The sequence below is a fragment of the Coenobita brevimanus genome, chromosome 54 (genome assembly GCF_032717465.1).
Source record: "Coenobita brevimanus isolate Jiangsu-jjx chromosome 54, ASM3271746v2, whole genome shotgun sequence".
NCBI lineage: Eukaryota > Metazoa > Arthropoda > Malacostraca > Decapoda > Coenobitidae > Coenobita > Coenobita brevimanus.
Window position 1 is genome coordinate 25,432,090 of NC_137007.1, and position 21,469 is coordinate 25,453,558.

The 21,469-nt window shown below is 42.1% G+C and overlaps 1 protein-coding gene across 1 annotated transcript in view; it reads right to left on the bottom strand.

Annotated features, from left to right (window-relative positions):
- Positions 1 to 21,469, bottom strand: part of LOC145401057 (uncharacterized) — a 601,394-nt gene that overhangs the window by 62,688 nt on the left and 517,237 nt on the right. The window contains exon 12 of the mRNA XM_080273430.1: positions 11,070 to 11,266. Within this exon, the coding sequence (XP_080129556.1) occupies positions 11,070 to 11,266 (197 nt within the window). The remainder of the gene's footprint in view (positions 1 to 11,069; positions 11,267 to 21,469) is intronic.

Below are 21,469 nucleotides of genomic sequence, written 5' to 3' on the forward strand. Positions count from 1 at the left end.
AAAAGGCAGAGTATAAGAGAGAAGTGGAGGAACGATTGGGCAAATATGAATTGGAGCAGATGGGGGACGTGGAAGGTGTGTGCAAGATATTCACGGAAGAAATAAGTCCAGCATGTGATGTGGCGTGTGGAAGGAAGAGAAGACGGAGGGGGGTGCAAGGAACAGCGTGGTGGACTGAAGAGGTGAGACAGGCTGTGGCACAAAAGAAGAAAGCATACAATGAATGGATGAGAAATAGGGGCGTGGAAGAAGTTGAGAGGCGGAAGAGAGAGTTATATGTAGAAAGAAAGAGAGAGGTGAAAAGGTTAGTAAGAGAGAGTAAGAAGAGAGTAGATGAGGAATTTGGAAGAAATCTGAGTGTAAAGTGGAGGGACTGTAAGAAGATGTTCTGGAAAGAGGTGAAGAGAGTAAGACAGGGTGGAAGTGAGGTTAGCAGGGGAGTGAAAGATAAAAATGGTAGATTACTAGTGGAGAAGGGAGAAAAAGTGAGCAGATGGAAAGAACACTTTAAGGAATTGTTGAACATACTGGATGGAAGTAATGCGAGTATAAGTGGCTGGGGAATGGCTGGGAGAAGGAGGGAGGTGAGAAGACAGGAAGAAATCAGTAGGATAGAAGTTGTGGAAGCAATGAAGAAAGTTAAACTGGGGAAAGCCCCAGGAATTGATGGAGTGTGTGGTGAAATGCTGAAGCATGGGGGAGAGATAGTAGTAGAATGGATGTGGAAGATGTGCAGATTGGCCTGGGAGGAAGGTAGAGTCCTGGAGGATTGGAAGTCAGGTATAATCATTCCCTTGTACAAAGGAAAAGGGGAAAAAGAAGTGTGTGGTAATCATAGGGGCATTTGTCTTCTTAGTATAATAGGAAAAGTGTATGGTAGGATACTTATTGACAGAGTTAGAGAAAGAACAGAGGAATTAGTTGGAGAAGAACAGGGAGGCTTTAGGAAGGGAAGAGGTTGTGTAGATCAGATATTCATTCTTAGATCTTTAGTGGAAAAGTTTCTAGAGAAGGGAAAGAAGTTGTATGCGGCTTTCATGGATTTGGAGAATGCATATGACAGGGTGGATAGACAAGGATTGTGGAAAGTATTAAGAATATATGGAGTAGATGGAAAGTTGTTGAATGCTGTGAAGAGTACGTGTGATGGTGCTAAGGCTGCAGTGTGTGTGGATGGTGAACTAAGTGAATTTTTCTCTTTGGAGGTTGGGTTGAAGCAGGGATGTGTCATGTCTCCATGGTTGTTCAATCTGTTTATGGATGGGGTAATAAAAGAGGTACAAGGTAGGGTAGTGGATGTTGGAGTGGCCCTGGTGAGAGAAGATAGTGTTTGGAAACTCCCTGTACTGTTGTTTGCAGATGATACTGTGTTGTTGAGTGAAGACGAAGTGGAGCTGCAAGGCTTGGTGGATGAGTTTGGGAGAGTGTGCAAGAAACGGAATCTAAAGGTGAATGTAGGGAAGAGTAAAGTGATGGTCTTTGAGAGAGGTGAAGTCAGTGAATGTACAGCGAGGTTGGATGGTGAAGAATTGGAAAATGTGAGTACGTTTAAGTACTTGGGTAGTGTGATGAGTAAGGATGGAGGTTTGGAGGGTGAAGTGCTTGAAAGGGTGGAGCAGGGAAGAAGGGTTGCTGGTTCTTTGAAAGCAGTGATAAGAAACTGGGAAGTGAGCATGGAAGTGAAAAAGTTACTACATGACAGTATTGTGATACCAACTCTAACGTATGGAAGTGAAGCTTGGACATTGTTGGAAGGACACAAGTCAAGAGTGAGAGCAGTGGAAATGAGTTATTTAAGAGGAGCCTGTGGAGTCACATGGGGAGACAGGCTGACGAATGAGGATATAAAGGAGCGTTGTGGTGTGGATGTGGATGTGATAGGAAATGTTATGAGGAACACACTGAGGTGGTTTGGCCATGTGGAGAGAATGGAGGGTGAAAGACTGACGAAGAGAGTGTATGTGAGTGAGGTGGAGGGGGGAAGAGGGAGGGGGAGGCCGAGGATAAGATGGAGGGATGGGGTGGAGAGGTATATGAGAGAGGGGGGTGTGAGTTGGGAGCAAGGCAGTGAAATGGCGGGGGACAGGACGACATGGAGGCAATTTGTTTGTGGCCACCCCAAATGGGATTGACGCATCTAGCAATAGAAGAGAATAGAATAGAAAAGTGTGGAGTGCAGACTAGTGGTTGAAACTGGCATGGTGCAATTAAGAACAGAATGTTCAGTTTGTTCACTGTTAAACAATTATAACTCACAGTGCAAAGAATTAAGTGCAGCACAACACTATTACTGTACACACTTCAAGAACACTTTCACCACTCCCAGAGCCTTAGAGGAGGCAGCCACAGACATGCTGTAAGTACCCTGTACACTGCTAAATATTTTCCATACTCACTTTTAATTCCTCATTCTCTGGTTCCTTTTCATTTATTTCATGCTTTATGTCCATTATTGGTGTGAATAGGGTCATAAATAGGTGCTATGCATGTCTGGTTGGGAGTTATTTAGGTGGCTTTCAAAGTAAGGCTGCGTTAGGATCCATAAGTACCAGTCCAGGAGGCAGGGGCCCAATATCCGGACAAAACCAATTCCCAGACAAGCCTTTGGCTATATTACATCGGATATTGAACTTTGGCTATATTACATCGGATATTGAAGGGATTACTGTATATATATATATATATATATATATATATATATATATATATACACACAGTATATCATCATCATCATCATCATTAGCCGTTGAGGTCCACTGCAGGACTAGGCTATCTCTACCGAAGCAGGGACGATACAGCCAATGTATCCCTACCCAGTGGCTTAGGCTGTCTGGTAGAGACTGTATGTAGAGTGAGAAGTGCTTGTGAGTGTGACTGTGGTGTTGTAGTGGCTTTGGATGTGTGTGTACTCTGAGAACCAAGTGTAATCGGCCTGCCTTAAGCCAACTGGGTGCAAGCATACTAGTATGCAACACTGGCTCAACCACAGCACCCCTTGTGTCCGCCAAAGTAGCAAGTAGCTTGGTGAACGCTTCCCAAAGTTTTTACAACTCTGGCGGGAGGCGAACCCGTGCTCACCTGCGTGAGAAACTCACACTTTACCACTGTACCACAGAGGCTCCATATATATATACAGTAATCCCCGTACTATCCAGACGCCCACTTTCCGGACATCCTTACTTACCGGACATTGTGGGCCTGGAACTTCAGAACCCAAAAATGGCCAAAAAAAGAAAAAATCTCCCCAAAATCCGAATTGTTTTCCACCCGTAATTTGAAATTGCCGCACAGCGCCGAACATCTGTAACATCACAGACCCTCACCTCTTCCTTCCTCCCCCTCCCCCCTCCCCTGTCAGGGTTGCCATTGGGTATTTTTCATTACCAAATGTGGGCCAATTTGGTCATGAAAAATTCGTTTGGTAATGAATCAGAGTAATGCATCACCAACTGGATTTTTCACATGTATGAGGATACACAGGATGCAGATGGTGGATTGTTTGCTCTCTCTGATTCATCTGCTAACGTACATAGCGTGAAAATAACCAACATGCTATTAATTATATGAAGTGATTACATGTATTTCCACTTGTACGTATAATTAGTGAAAAATAAATGCTAGCTTTACGAATTTGGTAATGAAAAGTTAAATTTGGTAATGAAAATTGAGGAGTCTGGTAATGTGGCCATTGCTATCTGGCAACTCTGTTTCCCCCTCACCAACACCCAAACAGTTATTGCCTAACTTCGATCGCGGATGTAGCATCTCGTAATGGGAGCCACACGTGCTCATTTTTTTGTGAAAAAACAGTGAATAAACTGCAATACCTCGCCACTAGACCACACGGGAATTTACAATGTTGTGCAGTGTTAAGAAACTAGAATTTAGAGTGCAAAGGATTAGCTGTGGAGTGCAAATGGCAGTTGAAACTGGTCTGGTGCAATTAACAATGTGCAGTGTTAAACAGTTATAACTCACAGTGCAGTGAATTACTGTAAGTGCAGCACAACACTGGATTACTGTACGTGCTTCAAGAGCATTTTCACCACTGCCAAAACCTTACAAAAGGCGGCCACAAACATGCTGTAATTACCCTGGATGAGGTACAGTCACTTCTAATTCCTCATTCTTTGGTTCCTTTTCGTTTAATTTCAAGCTTTATATCCATTATTGGTGTGAATAGGGTCTTAAATAGTTTTAAATATGTGCTATGCATGTCCGGTAGGGAGTTATTTAGGTGGCTTTCAAAATTAGGCTGGGTTAGGGTCCATGAGTACCAGTCCAGGAGCCAGGGATTTGTTGTAAGTAATGTACCCAGAATGTTTCATATTGTACTGTATTTTCCATACTTACGTCTAAAACCTCATTTCACTCTTTTATGTCCCTTATTGGTGTGAATAGGGTCTTAGGTGCTATACATGTGCAGTAAGGAGGTGTTTTTCTTAGTTAGGGTAGGTTAGGGTCCATAACTACCAGTCCAGGAGCCAGAGACTCGCTGTAAATACCCAGAATGTTAAATATTGTATAAACTCATCTCTAAAAGAACCTCATTCTCTGGTTCTTTTCCATTTATTTCAGTCTTTTATGTCCCTTACTGGTGTGATTTAGGTCTTAAATAGGTGCTATGTATGTCCAGAGGGAGTTGTATAGGTGTTTTTCTGAGTTAGGGTCCATAAGTACAAGTCCAGGAGGCTGGGGCCCACTATCCGGAAAGGACCACTTTCCGGACATGCCTTTGGCCCTGTTACATCGGATAGTGGAGGGATTACTGTGTATACAGTGTGTGTGTGTATATTTATATATATATATATATATATATATACTACATACTCAACCCTCGGCTATCATGCCCAATTGGTCCCGTTATGGCTGCGCTATTGCCAAAACCGTGATAGCCGAATTGAAGAACTTATGGTAATAATTCTAATTGGTGCCATGACCTCAATATTTACCCCTGGGAAGCAGCCTGTGATGGTGCAAGACTCATATGTTTTATGATGTGATCACGATTCTTATAAATACCCATCACAGTTGATTCATTAATGTTGCATTTCTTCCCCACACTTCACATGGTCTCACCATTGTCTATAAGTTTCACTATTTCCAGTTTATCTGCATAGCTTAGGTTCTTCCTCTTCTTTATTTCCCTGCCAGGTGCCGCAGCATTACATTGGGCGATGGTAGGGGGACGGGGAGGGGGTACGTTGGCCATGGTCATATCACAAAAAATGTTATTGTTCTCGCTGTCACTGTTCATGGTCTGAGGGTGCGCACTTGAATGGTTTGGCGGGCGGGAGACTCGGTCGGGTGACCAATCCGCGCTCGGCTGGCGCTGACGTCACACGACCAATCACGGAGTGAATCTTTTGTTGGCTGGGCGGAGCACCGGAGCCCAGCCTTTTTGAAATTTTTGAACATTTCTGGTGTGTGATAGCAAGCATTTAGTGCATGATAAAGGTATTTGGGTAGTTTTTTATACAGGCGTGATAGCGAGATATGCTATAGCGGAACCCATGATAGCTGAGGGTTGAGTGTACAGTGTATATGTATATAGTATAGTGTGTGTGTGTATATATATATATATATATATATATATATACTCACACACACACACACACACTCAACCCTTGATTTCCCGTACCCCTATTTCTCAGTTTTTGGATTTCCCAGACACAGGCTGAAGCTGGACAATATTATCAAATGCTGGACAAAAGCCCCTTCAAGTCTGGGATTCTCACAAAAGTCCAGCCATTATTCTCTCATATAAAACTATAAGCAGTCTGCTGCACAACACAGTATAATTTTAGCAAGGTTTTGACTTGATAAAGGCCATTTGTAACACACAGGAAGATATATTCATACATGAAAGTATGCATCTTTGCCACCAACCACCAATTCTTTCTAACACGTGGCAATATCCCATTTGCCTCTTACCTTTCTCAAATGCCACTAACAGTTTATTGCATAACACAGTAAAATTTAAGGAAGGCTTGGACACAATAAAATTCATAAGTAATAAAAAAAAAAATTTTCTTACAGACAAAGTCAATGGGATCCATTCCTACTCAGCTCACCCAACTCAGTGCAACTAAATACCAAATCGGCACTTTTCACTGGAAAATATTTTATTTTTTTTCACCACAGTGGCTCATACACACCTAATTATCTGAAATCCACTAAAGAAATTGTACTTAATATAACTTAATTTAAAAATTAGGTTTCAGAGCTAAAATGTGCCAATGTTAGCAAATATTTCCTCTTCAGATCACCAGTACGCCTTGACAGACTTCTATTTTGCCTAAATATTTATTTTGAGTACAAAAAAATGTATCTGCATTGTAAATCAATATTTATACAAAAGAAAAGTCCATCAAGGCGAATTGTTAGACTAGTGGCAAAACACTTGTGCTAACTTTAAGAAATTTACACTCTGAATCCTGATTTTCTGTTAATAATTAAATTAAGCACAAATTTTTGACTGAATTTCAAATAATTAGGTGTACAAACCTATATGGAGATAAAGATTAAAATAGTTTCAAATTAAAATTGCCGATTCGGTCCAAGATCGAGATCACATTTGATGATTGCTTGTTTGTATCTCGGTCAGCTGATGAGTGGTTGGCCAATGTTAGCAGATATTTCCCCTTCAGATCATTAGCATGCCTTGACAGACTTCTGTTTTGCATAAATATATATTTTGAGTACAAAAAAATGTATCTGCATCATAAATTGATATTTATACAAAACAGAAGTCCATCAAGATGAGTTGTTAGGCTAGAGGCAACACACTTCTGTTAACTTTAAGAAATTTTCGTTCTGAACCCCGATTTTCTATTAATAATTAAATTAAGCACAAATTTTTGACTGAAATTCAAATAATTAGGTGTGCAAACCTATATGGTGGTAAAGATTAAAGTATTTTCCAATTAAACTTGCCGATTTGGTCCAAGATCGAGATCACATTTGATGATTGCTTGTTTGTATCTTGGTCAGCTGATAAGTGGTTGGCTCACCTTGTGGGGTTCCATTCCTTGTTCATTTTCCTCTTTTTCCTCAGCTTTCTGATCTTCTATCATATCCTCCACATTCTCGTCAACAACTGTCTAAACAACCATTCTTAGGGTTGTAGCTAACAAAATACCGCTATTGTGTCAAGTGAGAGGATGATAGTTGCCACCACCTACATATATAATCGTATTTATCAAATAAGTAACTAAACCCACTCCTATATCTCCTGAGGTCTTCATCATTTCAGCAGTCAACCCAGACATACCTGCCACCTTCCTTAACTGCATCCTGCCTATTGCCTAGCTCACAGTAGCAGGATTAATCAAGAGCGAAGGTCCAATCACTGGACTTGCAGACTCCAAACCTCACCTGTTCCCGTCAAACTCTTCATTCAGCAATTGGTTATAATGCTCTCTCCAGGTGTCTTTAATATCTTCACCATCCACCACTACCTTTCCTCCATCATTCTTCACACACTGCTCACTTATGATATCCCTGTTTACCTCTTCATCCGATTTGCCACCTTAAAGACTATATTCTTCCTTTCAGAACTGTTTAGTCTATCCTGTAAAAGTCTCTGAGACTCAGATTTTGCCCTTTATACCTCCTTTCTAGCCTTATGCTTGACAGCCAAGTATAGTATTCCTCTCTGTTGCCACCCCTTTTCCATTCCTGGTTTTGTAATGGAAAAATACATCCCTACTTACATAGGACTGGTTTGCACGGTCCCCAGAGTTTATTAGCAGTACCAATTTCCTTTTATGTCCTTTGCTGGTAGATTTATTTTACATGTTTCTTAGTTTTGGGTGAGGGCTGGAATGCATCTTCACTATTTCTTAAGAAACTTACGAGGAAAACTACTTTGAAATCTGACAGAATCAATACTGTATCTGACAACTACCACTGACATGCATATCAGCTGGATATCGGGGTTCACTTGTACAGTAATCCCTCAAATATCTGGATGTCCATTTTCCGAACATTCCATTATCCAGATGCTGTGATCTGGCTATTCAAACCATTATTCATACATCTTTCCATTTATCCAGACAAAACGCGTCTGGGTGGAAATTAAGGCTGTGCGAACATTTTCGCCTGGCCAGGCTGTTTTTTTCATGCCACTGCAGGGTATGGCCCTGCAGTGGTGATTGCTTATCTGTGGCTGATGGGTCTGCTTGGCCATGGTAATTGCTTGGCTGTGGTTTATAGGTCTGCTTGACCAGACAGAGTAACATAAAACATCAGGAATAAGTGTTTACCATGTACTGTTGTGGCCTTTTATGATGGCTTTCAAAATTAGGGTATGTATGAAAGGGAGCCAGGGGAGGAGTACATTATCCAGACAGATCCACTAACCAGACATGCCTTTGACTCTATTATGTCAGGTAATTGAGGGATTACTGTCCAGTACTTGTTTCACTGATTTTTAAAGCCTCTATGTAACAAAGCTTTAAAGAAAAAAGCATCATAATATATAGTGTACTCTGACTATCCCACTCCTATTCAAAACGTCTCTTGAGCTGAACCCTCCAGAGAAATAAATAAAAGGAACACTGACATAGCACAACGCTTACTAGTATGCCGTGCAATCAGTCTACAACCAATCTTTTGACCTAGTCCTCTGATCTTCACCAATGACTGGTCTCAGATTTGAAATACTTGATCCTTGCATGACCCTGAACCTCTCCACTAAGTCTGCTTGAAACTGGATCAGGTATTTAAGTTTAGCTTCCCCTGTGACCTTCACCTTAATCATATTGTTCTCAAAATTTAACAACTTAATCTATGGCTGACCATCAATAGTTCTGCTAGGTTTAATCCTAATTGCATAAAAACTTTCTGAGTTTAAGGGTCAAAAGTTTGACACTGTCCTGTGTTTCAAAACTGAAACACTTCACAACTGGCTTACTCTTTACCCTTCTACCAAGTTGTCTAAATTGGAACAATGGTGTAAATTTGACCTATTCCCAACCTAATACCTTTGACCTTTTTCAGACAATAACTACCATGCTTCTGATCCAATGAAGAATGACACCTTTTTGTGAAAAAACAAGGTGATTGGTGTTGCCATTCTACAACTAGAGGGGTCTAAGAAAGGAGGAGGAAGAAGAAGAAGAAGCAGAGGTAAATAGAACATGTAGAAATTGGAGTTGTCTTTTATCATATTAGCGTTACATTTTAGCTACTTTAGGAAATGTTTAAGGTATAGATAAGCATGAAAATTAAGGCTAGATCTATCTCTATCTATCTATAGCCCGACGCCCTAATCCCGCAAAGGGTGGCCGCAGACAAAACGCCTCCAAGTCGCTCTGTCACCCACCATTTGACTACCCTCCCCCCAACTCACCCCCCCTCCCTCATATACCTCTCAACTCCATCCCTCCACCTCATCCTCGGTCTACTCCTCCCTCTCCCTCCCTCCACCTCACCTACATAATCCCTCTTAGTCAGTCTTTCATTCTCCATTCTCTTCACATGTCCAAACCACCTCAGTGTATTTCTCCTAATCTTCTCAACCACATCCACATCTACCCCACAACGTTCCTTCACTTCTTCATTCGTCAACCTGTCCCTCCACATCACTCCACATGCTCCTCTCAAGTAACTCATTTCCACTGCTCTCACTCTTGACTTGTTCCCCTCTTGCAAGGTCCACGTCTCGCTTCCATACGTCAGGGTAGGAATCACAATACAGTACTATCATGCAGTGACTTCTTAACTTCCATACTCACCTCCCTATTTCTCATCACTGCTTTCAGTGTACCAACAACCTTCCTTCCCTGCTGTACCCTTTCACGCACTTTATCCCTCAAAGTTCCATCCTTACTCATCACACTACCCAAGTACTTGAATGCACTCACATTCTCCATATCCTCACCATCCAACCTCACTGCACACTCTGTGACTTCATTCCTCTCAAACACCATAACTTTACTTTTGTTTACATTAACTTTCAGATTCCTCCTCCTACACACTGTCCCAAATTCATTCACCAAACCTTGCAACTCCCATTCATCTTCACTCAACAATACTGTATCATCAGCAAACAGCAACTCCGGAATCTTCCAAATCTCACCCTCATTCTTTAGAGCCACCCTCACATCCATTGCCCTACCTTGCACCTCCTTTACAACCCCATCCATGTATATAATAAATAGCCATGGAGACATCACACAACCCTGTTTCAGTCCCACATTGAGATCAAAGAACTCACTCAGCTCACCATCCACTCGCACCATAGCCCTAGCTCCATCGTACATACTCTTCACAGCACTCAACAGTTTCCCCTCCACTCCATATATTCTTAATACCTTCCACATACCTTGCCTATCTATTCTGTCATAAGCTTTCTCCAAGTCCATGAAGGCAGCATACAGTTTTCTACCCTTCTCTAGATACTTCTCCACTAAACATCTTCGAATAAATATCTGATTTACACACCCTTTTCCCTTCCTAAATCCCCCTTGTTCTTCTCCAACTAGCTCCTCTGTCATAAGCCTAACCCTATCAATGAGTATTCTACCGTATATTTTACCAGTCATACTAAGAAGGCAAATACCCCTATGGTTACCACATACTTCTCTCTCCCCTTTTCCTTTGTATAAAGGAACAATTATACCTGATTTCCAGTCCTCTGGAACCCTTCCCTCTTCCCAAGGCTAGATGCTTTAAAAAATTTAATACCTCCATGTTTGGGAGTTGCAAAGGATAATATTTGTTTGGGCTTATGAGCATGTCAGCAGCATCCCTACACAAGGTATCTACCGATACTGATTTATGTCTGAGAAGTATAAATTTGAGTGGAGAACAAGCGATGTTGCCGAGTTACTCTGACTTTAAAACTACATTATTTAGTAATTTTAGTTACATATGGATCTGTATTCACTCAATTCACAAACTTTTCCACTATATTGTATATGAAAATGTGTGAGCTGATAAAAATAACACTCTCTCTTCAATGAAAATTAATAGTCTTCTCTTCAGTGAAAATTTCAGGCAGTTAAAAAGATTCAGTGGGACAGATCAGCACTGCCAGTGATACTAACTTACATGGTACCTACCAAGGAGAGCTGAGAATATTGCTGGTGTAGGGTACGTGATTCTTGGTCAAGGTCCTGAAGGTGATGAGACCTGGCCTGCAACTGCCGTCCAACTTCTGCTGTTACATCCCCTAGTGCAGCACTTGCTTCCAGGCCAGACATCACCCATGTCAACTCATTTTCCAAGTACTTCAACTTTTCAGTCAGTGACTCCAACTCTGTCGTGATTAGGCATATGCATAAACTGATAATAGTACAGTCATCCCTTAACATCCGCGGTTTTATCATACGTGGTTTTGAATATCTGCAGATGGCTACAGAAAAAAAATATATATATAAATCTCATTGAACTCTGCTGACACTGTAACATTATCCCTGGCACAGTTCATGGCTGTTTTAGTACAGTAATGGCATTATCCAATGAATGAAATATACTGTAACACTCTTCCTTTTGGAGGGAGCTGGGATGAGGACAGTAGTCAGAGGAGGTCATGCAGGGGTACACTGTTCATTATTTTTAACTTTTAGTGTTCTTTTATTAAATAAAGTAGTTGTTTAGTGTTCCTGTATTAAATAAAGTGGTTGTAAACATGCACATAGGGTTTTTCTTTAGTTATATATGGAAATGGGGGGTCCAGAGGTGTGTTTAAGGGGAAGCAGCTGATATCTGCAGATTTTTAACATTCGCAGGTGTCTTTGTTACCTAACCCCTGCGGATGTTAGGGAAGACTGTAATAATAATAATAATAATAATAATAATAATAATAACAATAATCTGGTCTTTTGTTTCTCAAAAGCACAAGTTCTTCCATAGGGAATTCACTAGTGCTCGACACACATATACATTATTTTTACAATTACAAGAATTGTGACATCTCTCATATACAATACAAACTTCATCAGTAAAAAAAAATATAAAATATCTATCTATCTATCTATTGCCAGACACCATAATCCCATAAAGGGTGGCCATTTGACACTGAGTTCGTTGTTTTACAGGGAGGGGCACCAACCCTCCACCAACCCACTTGTTAACACATAGGGAGCACGTATGGTTTGGATATATGGTTACCACCCAGCGTTGTAAATGGTTTTTTGGCTTACAGGAAACCATTTGGCTTGTCACTCAATGTAAAGCCACCTGTAATGGAAAGAAAAGGAATAAGAAGTGACAGGAAAGATAGGAGAAATAGGAAGAGAGGAGGGCAGGCACAGAAAAAGAATGATGAAAGCTAAGGAAGTAGGCAGCACTACGTCAAGTGAGTGGATGATGATCGCCACCACCTACCACAAACTTCATCAGTAAAAAAAAAAAAAAAAAAGTATGAAAGTGGCAATAATTAACCCTATAATCATCTGTCACAGTACCTCTCTCCAGGTCATAGCATTTTGAAATTAAAGAAAGGCTTTCAGCTGTCTCTTAACCCCTACACCGAGGGCATGTTTACCGATGTTTTGCGTGTGCCGCGGGGTTATTCGGGCTCCGACAGACTCTCAAAAAATATTTGCCAAAAATCAGTTATTAGTCCTAGAATATTAAAATTATATAAGCTTATGGCACATACCTTCAGCTTTCTCCTGGAATGTTTGTTGAGCCTTCGTCAGTTACCGTAGGACTTGTGGAGACCTCTGAAGTTGGGTAACAAAGTCTCCACTTTACACTTCCTGACAACCCGTAATATGATTACCACAGCCAGATATTAACACTATAAACACTACTCTATGATTTTCAAGTAGTTTGGGATCCATACTCCAAAAAAAAACCCACTGTGAAAGTAATGAAAATTATGAGCGCGTCTGACCGCCGCACTTGCGCTAGTTCGCTCTTGGTACTCTGTCATTTATTATTCATAAAACCCCTCACACTTTATATTTCTATTACTATATAACACTTATATATATCTACAGTCTTTATCCATAAGTTTCCTTCAGTAGTATTAGTTTATTGTCACTGTAGGGATTCAATTTCTTTCAGTAAAATACGTAGCATTCACTTTCTCGTCCTGTATACTGGCATTGAGAGTGAATGTCACTTTCATCTTCACTCTCATAACTCACAGTATTCAGACATGCTATAGTGAAACTTTCACTTTCATTACTCCTAGGGTATATACTCGTATTCTTATAATACTACTCATTTACATTTCTATTTACGTTCTCTATTTTATTTACGTTATTTACATTTCTATTTTATTTACACTGTGTTATGCACTGTCACTTGAAGTAACTTATAAAACTATTTTCCATTGTTCACGTATATTTACATTCATTACTTTCACTTGCTGTTTACACATTATTTACACATTATTTACAATTCCACTTGCACTGTTTTACTCAATAGAAAGATCGTAGTCACTCTTTTATCAATTGTCAGCCCTTTACCTCTTTCCACACGAGGTTTAGTAGGGGGTAAAGGTCACAGGGCCCTTTTGCATGGGGGTGAAAAAAGGCCCTGAAGTCAGCAAGAGGATGAGCTGTACCTCCTCTTCGGAAGATGAGAGAGAACTGATAAAGGAGGGCCGGCCCGGGTTGAGGCCTACTTAGGGGTTATTCAGTACTACCAACATAGCTCTTGAAACAGCTATGTATTTCACTGAAATGATTGGCAGGAAATCTAGACAATACATTATAAATTAGGTAGTTCCAGGTGAATGTAAATATCACTTAGGCTTCTCCCTTCCCTCCTTATATGTATATTTATTACGAAAATAGATTATATGGCATATTTCAAGGGGAAAAAAACAGTGAAAATTAGCGAACGAGTGCACGTGAGGTGTTGTCAGGTGATAATTAGCCAATTCCAGGTGTATGGCACTCTCACTTACCTTATTTCTTTCTTGTATATATTATTTGGTATAAGAATAGGGCATAGGGCTTATTTCAATGGATGAAATCAGTGAAAAATTCCAGGGAAGATTTACTTAGCATAGCACGGCCGGGCAGGCGAGAGGATAGTGTAATGGAGGGGGGGTAGGGAGGGGAGTCAAGAACGGGGAGAAATCGCTAAATTGTCAACAACGGATAGGAGTACAGATGAGATTAGGAGTGCTGACTAGTGTTGGACATTGGCAGTACAGATAGATGATACAAGCCCCCACTTGGAAGCCCGGGTGAATTCAAAATAACACAGAATCACAAAAGCGACGCCCCGCGGTATGATCCCTTGCTCCCAAGCGTCACGAAAGTGACGCCCCGCGGTTAAGGGGTTAAAGGATTCAACAGAAGAGAGTTGTCTCATGGACAGTGGTGGTCTATTATATAATCTAGGGGCTCTGTACACAGAAAAACGATCAGAGAAAGATGACTGGTGAATGGCTCCAGGCTCGTCAAAACGCAAGAAATCATCTTCACTACGTAACATCACACCTGGGAGTGCCGATGGGAGTTTTAGCAATTCAGCAAGATACTTTGGTTCACCAAACTTAATAACCTTGAATGTAATAAGACACAGTTTAAATTCAATTCTAGCCTTTACTGGTAACCAGTGCAGCTCAGTTAGGAACGATGTAGTCGAGGTTCTTGGGGAGAGACCAAAGATAAGTCATGCTGCCCTGTTCAACACAGACTGACCTTTTGTTAGTATATTATTTGGAAGACCAATCCACAATGAATTATAATAATCAACAGGAGACAAGACCACTGCATGAACCAGTGTTAAGAGGCAACGTCTATTCAGGAATTTTTTCACAGAGTACAGATTTCTGATATGCAAGTTACACCCTCTGACTTGATTAATATTTTTCCTTGTAATTTAACTTTGAATTAAAATGAACACCCAGATTTCGAACAGAACTGACTGGATGAAGCTGTGACACACCAATGGTCAAAGCCAGGGCATTATCATTGTCGTCCCCCTTCTGTTTCCTCTGATGATGATGTTCTCAGTTTTACAATCATTCAGCTTATGTTTCCTCCTAGCCATCCAAATCTTAATATCAGACAATAGAGATTCAAGCTTAATCTTGGCATCGTTGATATCTGACATCTTAATGTAGAGCTGGGTGTTGTCAGCATAAAAATGATAGGAAACGTTGTGAGCATCAAGTAAAGACAATAAATTACTCATGTAGATAATAAATAGAATTGGACCCAAAACTGATCCCTGAGGGACTTTGAATAGAAGTGAAGGTGAATCAGAGCTAACATCATCAACAACCACTCTCTGCGATCTGTCCGACAAATATGACTTAAGGAGCAAAAGAGCACTGTCACAAATGCCATAAAAATACAGATCATCCAACAATAATTTATGCTATACTGTATCAAAAGCTGCAGACAGATCCAACGGAACTAAGAGAGAGAACATCCCACCACAGGTGAATTCTTGTTAATGCAGTTTCAGCTGAATGGTATTTTCTGTATGCTGATTGAACAACAGGAACAATTCTGTTATGTTCCAGTAGTGGTAAGAGTTGATCAAGTATGGCACACTCAATAATCTTGGATAAGAAAGACAGGATTTGTCATGCTCTCAACATCAAGGCCAGGTTTCTAGATTAGGGGCCAAAGCAAGGCATGTTTCTCAGACTGCACAAAATTACTTTCTAAGAAGCATCTATTTTTTACGTTGCAGATAAAGTCTGCTGCATGCTCGTACACATCACAGAGTTGTGACAAGTTACACGGATCAAGTGGGCAAAATGTTTTGTTAAGTTGTCTGGTATAACATTTGATTTTATTTATATCCAGTGGATGAAATGTTGAAAGCAAATGACCCCTGTCCACCATGATTGGAAGTCAACTGAGTACACTTCACTAGAAGAACTGTTGTCTAAATAATTTCTTATGGGAGGTATCTTAGTTGTAAAAAATGAAGCAAATCAGAAGCCAATTGAGTATCAGATACAGAAGTTGGTTTAACTATTACAACCCTCCAACCAACCAAGTTGTTCACAACTGCAGACAGTTTTTTTTTATCACCACCACATGCATCAACTTTATTTTGATAATACCTTGCCTTCTGGGCTTTTACAGCGTGAACGACTGCTCTTCTCGCACAAACATAACGAAAACGAGTTAATTCGGTCCGTTTCAAGCGTCACTTAAGTTCTGCCTTTCTACACTGTCTACACAAAGAATTAATGTTTGGACCATACTACAGAGAATTATCATGTACAATGATTGTTTTTACCACCTCAAACAATAATGATAAAGAATTGACCCAAGCTCATTGTTATATAAATCAATCAAATCATCAGAAGAAAGATCTGAAGAATCAATGCATTTTAAACACAGATCAATTTCACGACATGGTGGTCAACGTTCCTGTAATTTCTGAACCTGATGACCTTTTTATAGGAGGGGGATTTCAGGATATCAAAACTAAAAGTGAGCACAGCATGATCAGAGATGAGGGGGGTCAACTGATTAACAGGATACATGATCTACAGCTTCATCATCAACATTTTACCCCTTTTTAAAGTCCTGGCAGGTTGTTTAGCACCCACTGTGTATTACGGCAGGGAAAGAAAGGATCAGTGTTAACACAGCCAGGACTGGAGGTGGTAAGTACTGCATTACTGTCCTCATTTAAAAGAAAAAAAAAAAAAAAAAAAAAAAAACAGTTGGGACAATAGCAAATCAGCTCAAGTTGATCAGAATGTATCAGCTGAATCATTAGGTGAGACCTGTGCCAAGATTTTCACTGGAACAGTGTTCTTACTGTAGTGGTAACCTTAGGAACATTCTTGTTTAATTTATCTGCCACCTGCATCGAAAATTTAAATTTCCTTCTGTCCCCCCCCCCCCCCTTTTCTTTGTATGCCCTGTGATGTATGGCCCCATCTGCCTGTGAGGAACTTTTTAGACCTCTTGAATCCTAATCACGCAGTTCATTCATCTAAACTGAGGAATGCTTGCCTGCAATTTTGTTTGGCCCTGTCAGACCTGTTGCTAAGTTTAGGATCATACATAGTGTACCCAAATTAGGGGCACATTTCCACTGAAGAAGAAGATTCTCCAGAACCTCTTCTTTACCAGTTTATTTTGTAGAAAACAGCTTATTATTCTCTTATTTTGTTTTGTTCCATTTATAAAGGCTCCAACATGCTTGCATGCATCAGCTTTCCATGCTGCTTGATCTCTAGCAACGTCTCTGTTCTGTCCCTTATCCCTGAGGTCAAACTGTGACCTCATCCCAGGTCTTTTTTGGCCTGACTCTTGCAGCTCTACCCCCAACATTCACACTTCTCACTTTCTGCACCCAATTATCATCCACAATCCTCTCCACATGCCCAAACTATCTCAGTCTACCTCTCCTCATCATAATACAATACACTCCAGTACCATCCTTCCTCTTAACTCTTTCATCCTAAACCTAGCCTCTCCAGGTTTCGCATTCAAAGACACACTGCACATTCAACTAATCATTGTCATTTCTGTATGTTTAAGCCTGTGAATATCCTTTTTCTTTTCTGCCCAGGTCTCAGTACCATACAGCATTATACTCTTAACACATGCCACATACAAAAATCCCTTTGTGGGATATTATATTGTATGTGCATAATAATGTGGGCTGTATATTCAACTAATTGGCTACCCCACCAAAAGGCAGTGCTGCTGCTTCAAGCTGGCATCAGTTGGGACCCACCACTCATGCTGTAAGGACTCTGTGTTGGTGAGCAGCATTACCCCATTTTATTTTTGTTTTGTGCACTTGTAGTCATACTGGGCAATAACAACCTACATTAAAGTGACTCAGTGTTTCTGTGACTGTGCCATATAAGACATGGCACAGTGAGTTACCCAGAGTACAACATCCAAGTGCGTCTGCCATTAACAGCCAGTGCTGTCTCCCCTTCACTCCTAATGACGTGGGACAACGCCCTTCAGCGACTTTCTGCATGTGCAGTGCGGCATTTAGCGCCACGTGTGTAGTGCAGTGCAGTGGTGTTTTACTTTGCGGTGGTCAGGATCCAAGCACGAGCAAGGTGTCTGAGAGACCTGTGGTATACCCTCTCTCTCCACTGTGACTAGTCATGCACTGAGGCTGCCAGAGCCTCCCACCTCCTACATGCACTCATGCACACACAAAAACATATGACTGTAGAAACGATTTCTTATTCGTGGATTTTCATCTATCTGCTTTGCGTCAACCCAAGCCGTTGAGGTGTTGACAGCAGAGCAGACCACACACACAATCATGCCTGAGGGGCAAAGGAAACCTACAGTGGCAACAGAGGTGGACCAGCTCCTGCCTCCCCTCCACAGTCAACAATGGATATATATATATATATATATTTTCTTTATGTGTCTGATTCTGGGCACAGCCTTCACAGCTTGCTTTCAAGGCCCAGTAGCCCTCCTATATACCGCACACCTCTGCATGTCACCACTTCAGCACTAACACCCACTGTCCATATTGAATACATGCTAGGGCTGTCTCATACAGGACTGGTGTATTGGTATTAGCAGGGGTATTTTTATGACATGTCGGTGGGGCTTCTGGTAGATCAGTAAAGTCTGGTTTTATGAAAATCAAATCCTTAAACTGTTCCCTGCCCCAGCGAGATTTGAACCCGGGTCCGTTAGGACTACAGGCCACCTCTCTTGCTCTTTTGTGCTGGATGGAGGACCGGGAGAAGCAAAGGGCAGCACAGGAGCGAGCACATCATGCAGAGAAAGAGACGCACTGAAGAGGAACAGCATCATGCTGCAGACGAAGTGGCATGCTTTCAAGCCTTCATTTCACAGCTGTGCCCCCCACACACCAGCACCTCTCCACCCACACTGCCCTCAACCAGCCATTCCAACTCACCCAGTTGCACTCCACACCCACATCCACCAAAGGCAACCCACCACCAGCATGCCCTCCAGATGTATCATTTCAAAACTTCAGAGAATGGAGATGCAAGTGGGTGAACTACCCTACGATGGTTGACCTCCCAGACTTGCCACTCAGGAAACAACTGATCCAGCTACGTATGTGCCTCTCTCTTGAGACCCAACACATGTTGGAGCACAAGTTACAGGTGTCCCCAGATGACACACTCCCTGTTCATGAGATGCTGGCCAAGCTGGAACAGCACATCAAGGGCTTGACAAATGCAGCACTACATCGGCATGAGCTTTTCAGTTTCAGACAGATGGCAGGTGAACCTTTTAATGACTTCAATGGTGGGCTCAAGAATGCAGCCAAAGCTGTCGAGATTTGCCAAGGCCAAAGTAAGGTCTGTGAGGAAACTCGGCTCAAGCAAGTGATTCGGATGGGAGTACAAGAGGATGAGTCAGTTCAACACCTAATCTCACTCGCCCCTACCAGCTCGCAGGATGAGGTGGTACAGGAGTGTTACGAGGCTACAAGAAACACCGCGTCAACAATAACATCTCCCCCTGCTGCAGTAAGGGCCACCTCCCAGTACATGAAGGATAAAAAGAAAACCCACAGTGTTATGGTTGGCCCACCCATAGCAAAGATACCCTTCACCCCTTTCACCAGCTGCGGCCGGTTACACAAGGCACAACCATGCCCAGTAGCAGAGTCATTATGCAACAATTGTGGAGGAAAAGGACATTGGTCAAGGACAGTGAGATGCCCAGCTAAAAGTGTTATTTGCAAAATATGTGGTCAAGATGGCCACTACAACAATTGTTGCCTGCTTCCAAGCCCAAACCTCAACGGCAGCAAGGTAGGCAGCCCCCACACGCTAGCACAGGATACACTCAATCCCCCAGTAGTGGTCCACACGTCCATGATCAGCGCCTGAGCCACATCAGAAGAGTGAGCTCCACCTCGCACCAGAGTCAAGTGTCCTCAGCCAATCACCATCACCATCACATATGGCAAGGTGTTAGGACATTACAAATGCTCCCCAGCACTGGCTCTGATGCCACAGTCGTAGGCCTAGATCACTTGCTGCACCTAGTCCTGTCCAGGCATGTTCTCAAGCCACTGCCCAATGCTAAACACTTCACAGCTGACAGGTCTGAGATGGCTCCTGCCCTCAGCACATTAAAAGTAAAAATTACATTTGACAAAAACACAACTACAACATGGATTGATGTCCATGAAGGCATACCAATTCTTTTGCTGTCCTGCCATGATTGCAGGGAGTTGGCAATCATCTCGGAGGAGTTCCCAAAGCCAATCCCCAAGGTGCCTCATGCCAACAGGTTGCAAGAAATTGGTAGCAAATAGAGCGGCCCAGCAGTTACACATACACCTGCGATTGACCCTGACACAGTCCCAACCCCCCTCCATGTCACCAGCACTACCTCTCACCTGTAACATAAGCCCCTCACAGGCTAAGGAATACTTCATGAGGGAGTTCAGTTTGTGCTTGTGACAAAGGAGGAATTGTAGAATAAGCCACTGAGGAAAATGGTTGGTCCACCCATGAAGATCCACCCAAGGGGAAAATGTGAAGCCTTTTGCCATACATACCCCTCGCCTGATCCCCCTTGCCTTCTGAGAGTCAGTGAAACAAGAGCTGGACTCTATGGTAGCCCAAGGCATCGTTACTCCTGTGGGTGACAACTCGTCTCCATGGTGCCACCCCCTCATAGCTGTTGCCAAGCCCAACAGTGGTGTGAGGATTACCATCAATTTGTCCAAGCTGAACAGTCAAGTGTCATGTCCAGCACATATCTCGCTCACCCCCTTTACCACGAACTCCGGTGTGGACCTGAAGGCATACTTCTATATGATGACTGATGCCCTCTGCGGCTACTGACAAATTGAGCTTGTTGAGGAGAACTAGCCACTGACCACATTCACCACACCATATAGCTGTTTCAGATATTGCCGCAGCCCTATAGGTTTTGCGGCAACAGGAGATGCCTTCTGTTTCCAAGGAGATGTAGCATTACAAGGTGTGACAAACTGTGTGAAGATCGTTGATGTTGTTTTCCTGTACGACGAGACCTACCACACACATTTACACCGCACCCACAATGTGCTATCCAGGTGCCGGAAATATGGGATCACACTCAACACAGACAAGTTTATTTTTGCTGCACCTGCAGTATTTTTCTGTGGATCCATCCTGTCTGTGGATAGCATAGCAGCTGATCCAGAAAAGATAAAGGCCATAGCAGACTTTGCCACTCCTGCCAACCTTAAAGACCTGACGTCTTTTATGGGCCTTGTGAACCATTTGGCAGTTCTGCCCAGACATCTCTGCAGCCCCCTAATGAACCCCAAATGGACATTCCTATGGAGCCTGGATCATGATGAGGCATTCAAGAGAGTGAAGGAGGCCTTCTCAAGCCCACCTATTTCAGCAGCCTCTGACCCAGCCTTACCCACCATCTTGCTGACAGATGCATCCCACCTGTATGGCACTGGCTATGCCTTGTTGCAGGACCATGGTGGAGGACAGTTAAGACTTGTCGAGTGTGGCTGCAGATTCCTGGTGGATGCAGAGACACATAATGCCACAATTGAATCTGAACTATTGTCTGTGACTTTGGTTATGTCAAAG